The sequence below is a fragment of the Agrilus planipennis genome, unplaced genomic scaffold (genome assembly GCF_000699045.2).
Source record: "Agrilus planipennis isolate EAB-ADULT unplaced genomic scaffold, Apla_2.0 scaffold408, whole genome shotgun sequence".
Taxonomy (NCBI): domain Eukaryota; kingdom Metazoa; phylum Arthropoda; class Insecta; order Coleoptera; family Buprestidae; genus Agrilus; species Agrilus planipennis.
In genome coordinates, this window is record NW_020440373.1 from 91,054 (window position 1) to 98,370 (window position 7,317).

Below are 7,317 nucleotides of genomic sequence, written 5' to 3' on the forward strand. Positions count from 1 at the left end.
GCATTTTGTATTTTATTTAAAATACTTTTCCAAACCTATTTTCTATTTGTAAAATGCAAAATACATTTTTGCTATTAAAAGTTTTGCTAGTATCATCGATCAAGCTACAATATAAAATGATGAATGAATAAAGTTGCTCACATTGGCAGTTGAAGGTATTAGAAGCTTAAAAAGTGAACAAAGAGACATTCTATGAATGTCTTCTAATTCTTTAACTGAAGAGAGCCCAAAAATTCTAAACTTTTTGGAAATGTATAATCTAAAATATTGGATCGATATTTTTTTTTGGGTTCAATGTCATGGTCCATGGAATTTTAAAGTTCTAAATTGATATCAGCACCTGCAAATCACCCCTTATCGTACCTGTAGCAAGGAACTACGAAATTCTATCAATTACGACAAAATATTGATTAATATACGACAGTTGTGTAAAACCGAAAACTACAAGATATTGTGGTGTGCTAATAAATGCGTATAATCCAAAATCCTTAGAAAACGATTCGAAAAACTTCACTTGTTAGATGAATCCAAAGCTCAAAAAACTATGTATTCCANCGTACCTCCACTCTTTCCTATCCTGAGCTAAACTTCGCATTTCCCTAAAACTAGAACAGCCCACATCCTTAACTATTTGCGAACAGTAATCTAATCTAGGTCTGCCTTTACCCCTCCTAACTCCTGATTCTGCCTCTAATACGTGTCTGACTAAACCTTCATGCCACCAACCTATCTCGCCTATATTTTATTGACTTCCATAGAGTTCTCTGTTCTCCTATTCTTTCCAATACCTCTTCATTTCTAACCTTTTCTAGAACGTTATCCTCATCATCCGCCTATAACACCACATTTCGAAGGCTTCTAACCTTTCTGTTCCGCCGCGCCCACTGTCCATGTTTCGCAACCTATAAAATAAGTACCTACTACAAAAAAATATTTATGTATTTGAAAAAAGTATTTTAAAAATACGTATTTTGCATTTAGCATTTGGAATACAATAGGGAAATCTATTCTGTATTTTATATTTGAAATAACAAATCAAAGAAGTATTTTCATTTTCTATTTGAATACTTTAAAAAAAACATTTTGCACATCTCTAGTTTTAACGCACGACATCAGCACGACGACTGTTTGAACACCCACCTCCATTTCTTTCTGTGACTTCTTCCTATCCTCAACCAAACCTCACCGGGTACTCGGTTACCCGGTACCCAGCAAAATCACTTTCCGATGCATCACTAGTCGAGACAGAATTTGTTAATAATGTTACTTCTACAAGTCTCAAGTCTCACGCCTTTGCATTGTAAGTAATGGACCGATAGATTTAAACAATTGACAATACTTATGATAATTGAAAAAGTAAATTAAAAAGGAAAGATGGATTGTTTCTAAAATTGTAAATTGAATAATTAGAGCTGTAGAAAAATAACTGAAGACGTGGAAACGTTCGCAGCAGACCTTGTTGCGAATTATTGTTTGAATTCTTTCACACGCGCGATTTTCTTACGGCTGCCGTACAAATGCTGCATTGTTTTTGCTAGGACAAAGTTACTTAATATAATCCGACAAGAAGCAATTCTTGCGTCAAATCGATTTCCTGAAACTAAGACAAAAACTTTGTGCTTATTTCTCTTGGTCACAAAAATGAACAACCCGCAAATCACGTATCGTATCGAATCGCTCGAGCAAAAATACTATTGTAGATAGGTAAACATGAACTGTATTCCTAAATAATTTATTTTTTTATTATTATTCGCACACGTACATATGTTACAAAACAATAAACAATAAATTAGAGAAATTTACCCAACTGGGCAACCTAAAGATGTACTTAATTAAATTAGCATGCTAATGCGTAAGTATCATTTTAAAAAAATATAAATAATTAATCGTAAAGAGATAAGTAAAAGCCTCATTGTTTTATAGTCTTTTTTAATAAACTTTACAACTGTTTCGTCTGTAATAACTTATATTTTTCAGGATTAGATAGACAATAGTTATGACAAATTTCTTTAGAAAACAATTACGTATAATATTAAATTAAATTTCTGATGTCTTGTAACTGCTTTCCTTCCCATCATCGAATGCGAGTTTTCTCGTGATTTTCTCAAAAACTACTAAATTATAAATGTTGATTATCAGCGATTCAGTGAGGCCATCTGTAGCTTCTGGAAGATATTTAGTATGTACATATGAGACGTGAAATTATCCTTTATTCACATCAGTAATAAACGGGAAGTTTTTTTATGAATTTCACTCATTGGTAAGCTTCTTTTGAAATACTTTTTAAATACATACCTAAACAAATAAAAAATGCTCTGTAATGCTTCAGAAGGTTTAATATAAAATTAGTTTGAATTTTTTCAACTTCTTTAGTATTTTTCAAGAGTATAATATACTTTGAAATCATACTTGAGCATGATTAAATATTTTTGGAAGTTTTTGTTTACCAATTAACCACCTTTTAAAAGAAATAAAAATAATAATGAAGAAGTAAAATGTGAAAATAATCATCATTTTTTCTGATTATAATAATGCTTAAAAATCAATATACAAATGAATCTAATAATGATGCTTTTATAATCTTTGCCTGGTCACTCTAAGGTGTTTCGCAGTTAGAATTTGCTTCTGTAAGAATGAATATAAATTGCACATTATGTAGTTATAACATGTAAGGTATTTGTTTCCATTCGTTTTTCGAACTTGATTCTTTAAAACATAATAGATAGGGTGTGTATTTGCGTGACTCGTATTATATTCAATCTACATAATTATTACAAAATATTCCTCAAAGGTTGTTACTAAGAAAGCAATGCTTAAAAATTACTGATTTGTAGTTTGTGTGTTATCACGCCTTGCATTAATTAAATGGAAAGCTAGCGTCATCTTTTACATGTACTTTTAAATTCTATTCAAACCGTAATCTATCATCAGTGTGGTGTGAGATTTCAAGGCTTCAAGCCCTTTTAATTAAAATTTTGCATATCATGCTCCTAGTAACAAACAATAATAACGATTATGGTTCGGCAATTTTCAGTATGTTTTGAGTAAATTTTAATCCCTGACACCTGATAATTTACTGTAAAAAATTGCTCATTATAATGGTTAAATCGAGCAATAGGTTTTAAAAGCTTAGGTTTTTGCCCATATATTTTTCATTTATTTATTCATAATGGAAAACAAATTAAAAAGGAAATTTTAAATGCACGTTTTAGAAAAATATTTAACGCGACATGTCTACTTATGATACATTTTACCATTTTAAGTTGACAGAAATACTTATGTATAATGTTGTCACAGAAAAATTAAAGGGGTAGCAGCTGCCAACAAGGGCACAGCTGTATTATAAAATCTAACATTTCCGGTAGGGTATTGTCCCGATTTGTGTTATCAGGAAGAAGAATTATTATATGTATTTACATACAATAAATTTTGACAAAAGGCTAGTCTAGATTAAAATAGATAAGTATGATGGTATTAGAAAACATTTTTACATTTAAAAATAAAAATCGTCTTGAAAACTTTGTCTAAACTTGAGAGCATATTTACTGATAATTGTTTCAATTGGTTTTTAACAATCTTTGAATTTAGAAAAAATTTTTCTCATTGCACATAATCGACTGATAAATATACATTAGGATTACAATTAGATCAATATTTAGTTTTATCACCGTTGGCAGCAATACACGAATCCAATCGGGAATTCATACTCCCGATTAAAGACTCCTAATATTTAGGGACCAAATCGTTCCAAATGGTCTCGATTTTGGACATCCAATTGTCAATCGAGCGTTCAGGCTCTTTCTCAAGGATATCTTTCATTAATTTCCAGAGATTTTCGATAGGGTTGAGGTCTGGCGAACAAGCTGGCCACTTTATGACCTCAAATTCTTTGCCATCAAACCACTCTTTGTTTTCCACATACACAACAATCGATCGGTAATTTGATTCTCAATTCAAATGTGTGCTTTGTTTGCATAGTAATCACCTAGCATCAAATTAATCAATCAGAAACTAAGTGACATAATTTTATCGCTAAATCTACTCCCAATTATATATATATATATGTATGTGTATAAGTACACCCTTAATTTTCCATCCTTAAAGGTGGAATATATTTTTTAAATTTTAATTAGATATAGGTCATTCAATAAAAAAAAAAGATTTACTGAAATAGGTTCACAATTGGCGAAGAGATCGCGTTACATACATGCAAAAAAAATGCAGTCGAATTCAGAACCTCCCTTCTTTAAAATAGGTCGACATTAGTAATGAAATGTTATCTTAAATGTATCTGTTATAGAATTAAGGGTGTCCTTTTTATAAAAGTATCTACTTAGTATTTAGTACTGTTTGTTAGAATTACAAGATGCTCACCATTACTTAACAAGAGCAATTCCAGTGCAATGCAGTAAATGAAGTTGTGGTTACTTTCTCCGTCAGCAACTTAAATGCCAAGATCACCGAAGCATATGCGTGAGAACTAAATATATGATTTTACTTGTACTTTATACAACATTCTTCTAAAATGGACTACTACGTATATATATATATATACTGTTATATATGAATAAATAATTATTCCGCAGTTTTGATAAATATTTTATTGCACTATTGTACTATTTCGGTTACGCTTGGCACAAATATATTATTAGAATACGAGTGTTCAGTCAATTTATAAAGTACGACCACAATCATTATCCGCAACCAAACTTCCCATAAACGCAAACGTTTTTGTCGCAATAGTTATGTTGATAGGATCCAGAGGTTTCCTATCAGATGTTTTCGATTGCGAATAACATTCGGAGATAAAAATCCTTTTTACCACATCGAACCACAACAAAACACAACCGTATATTAAACAACCGTACAAAGAAATCGACAACAGGGGAGATTGCATTTTTGAATAATACACATTTGTTGCAGGCAAAAACCAGTGGCTGTAGCAAGCACAAATAACAACTCCCAAGAATTCGGAAATTGGTCCCCGAACTTTAAGAAATTCTTCATTGGATGATGACAAAACAACAAGATTTAATGCCGTCACTGCTCCTGCAAAATATAGCACCAACCTGAGTAGGAGTGGGCCTGCAGTGAACAGCATATTTCCTCCAAATCCTCCTAAAAGAACCTCATGGATTAACCAAGCTGCGTGCTTCGAACTAAAATCCTTTTCGTAAGGCATTTGGCGGATTAGAAGACCTGTACCACCAATTAAACCAATTCCAATAGCTGAAGTTAAGTAGACATGGTTGTACGTACACCTTAAAAGTGGAGGATGTCGTACTGATATCAAACCAGATACCACTGCCACAGCCAAGGATATTTGGTCGTACAACGTGATTAAAGTTAAGTAATCTTTCACTTTATTAGGCCAAACTTCTTTATCACTTTTACTCCTTATAAAACCCTGACAGCAAAAATAAACAATAAATTAGAGAAATTTACCCAACTGGGCAACCTAAAGATGTACTTAATTAAATTAGCATGCTAATGCGTAAGTATCATTTTAAAAAAATATAAANAGTGGAGGATGTCGTACTGATATCAAACCAGATACCACTGCCACAGCCAAGGATATTTGGTCGTACAACGTGATTAAAGTTAAGTAATCTTTCACTTTATTAGGCCAAACTTCTTTATCACTTTTACTCCTTATAAAACCCTGACAGCAAAATGTGCACAACCCAAGAAATGCACTCCCAGCTAATAAATGTTTGAAACCGTTTGTTGATTTTATTGCGGTGGTCTCTTTTTCTTCTCTGTCGCAGTTATGTTCAGACAAATTATTTTTTATGCAAATTAACCTACTAATTGTGAGATTATTAAACCTTTTGGCAGTTGTCAATTTCAAACCATAACGCGTGTTTAGTTTTAAAATTAACCTGTTCATGTTGTATTGGTGTTAATGGTCTTAAAATTTTACAGTGGATTTGGACATTATGGGATTAAAACAGAATGATTGGTTTTAAACTCGTAAAACTGCTCCAGAAACGCAGCGTATGTATGAGTCTGTAATGTATGTATGGTGTGACACATTACTGTATAATTTTGATATGACTTACCATGATGAATATATCACAAGAAAACGGCAGGTGAATCATGTAACAAAAGTTCTAGGAATTTTTAGTCGCGCTTTGTACAGATATTGTAATAGGTATCTTCACTTACAGTTGAAAGTTCAATTCAAAATTAAAGTCAATCTAATTGTAAGAAGTTTTCATTTAAATACGGAAAGGAAAAAGAGGTATTTTTACCTATGTAGCTTGTTAAAAATTTATTTTAGTATGTGACAGGTATTAAAATAGGTAACAGTCGAATGGAATTGTAACTAAACGAGTAAAAAACTCAAAAACAAAACCAAGTACTACATATATTCATTTCTACTATTACCTTTCAATATCAAGGTACCAATTTTCCACTAATTTATTTTTAAAAACTTTACAATTGCTTTATCCTACAAGGGAAATAATATGTTTGTACTTTGATATTTTAATATCTCATCAGTTTTATGCGTTTAATTTTCTAAAAGTTAGTTATCAGAAAATGAATGAGATTAAGGATTATCTCAATATTTTATCAAACAGTTGTTACTCTGTCATAAAATCATTTAACCTAATTAATTAAGGCCTAACTGTCGTCATTTTCATCCACTTGATAGTTAATAAATTATTTACTTAGTAAGAAAATATGTGTTGAATTAATAGGAATTATTTTTTACAGGTATCCATTTGAAAGAAGTTAAATGAAGAATATCACCGGTTACACACATGCTGAAGAGTGCCTTCTCAATAACAAGTCCAGATGAAAATATAGGGAAAAAGAAAACAACATTTAAAGGAGGACTAAACCGAAAATGGTTTACCTATAAGATGATGCCACCTATTTCACCAAAATTTGAGACACTGGGTACATGCCATCTTTATTTCGCAGATGAAAATCTATCTACTTATTTAAGAGATAGATAGATATTTATCGTTATGTCAAGATTAGTATTTTTGAAAATTGTCATACATTCTCTCTGTTTCTTTTATCTGAAGATGTTTTTATCTACTGAAAAAGTCGTTTGCAGTAAATGCTACGAATATGAATGAACTCTGAAGATTTGTATGGAAGTGTAAACGTCTATTATTTATAATAATAATAATCATAACATAAAAACGGACGATGCAGATTCTTCGGTATGTTTGTGTCATACACATACATATGTCGACGCCGATCGGGCATACTGTTTGTTTCGCAAGTAGAACAACTAGCAAGGCCGACAATACAACATTGCATAAGATAACAAAAAGTGCGCTAAAAGAACATATATATATG

At 31.5% G+C, this 7,317-nt stretch overlaps 1 protein-coding gene across 3 annotated transcripts; it reads right to left on the minus strand.

The window, feature by feature from the left end:
* Window positions 1-1,912: 1,912 nt before the first annotated feature.
* LOC112906067 (growth hormone-inducible transmembrane protein-like) lies at window positions 1,913-6,090 on the minus strand. Of its 3 annotated transcripts, none has more exons than XR_003232152.1 (3): window positions 5,533-6,090; window positions 4,375-5,277; window positions 1,913-2,295 (listed from the first exon to the last, which is right to left on the minus strand). XR_003232152.1 is itself a non-coding variant. In XM_025979679.1 (2 exons), the coding sequence occupies exons 1-2, from the start codon at window positions 5,888-5,890 to the stop codon at window positions 4,673-4,675; spliced, it is 963 nt and encodes a 320-aa protein (XP_025835464.1). In that variant the 5' UTR covers window positions 5,891-6,090; the 3' UTR covers window positions 4,209-4,672. The 3 variants fall into 3 exon arrangements, 1 of the variants encoding a protein (XP_025835464.1); XR_003232151.1 differs by lacking the exon at window positions 1,913-2,295 and adding an exon at window positions 2,355-3,985; XM_025979679.1 differs by lacking the exon at window positions 1,913-2,295 and having other exon boundaries at window positions 4,209-5,277.
* Between the last annotated feature and the right edge of the window lie 1,227 nt (window positions 6,091-7,317).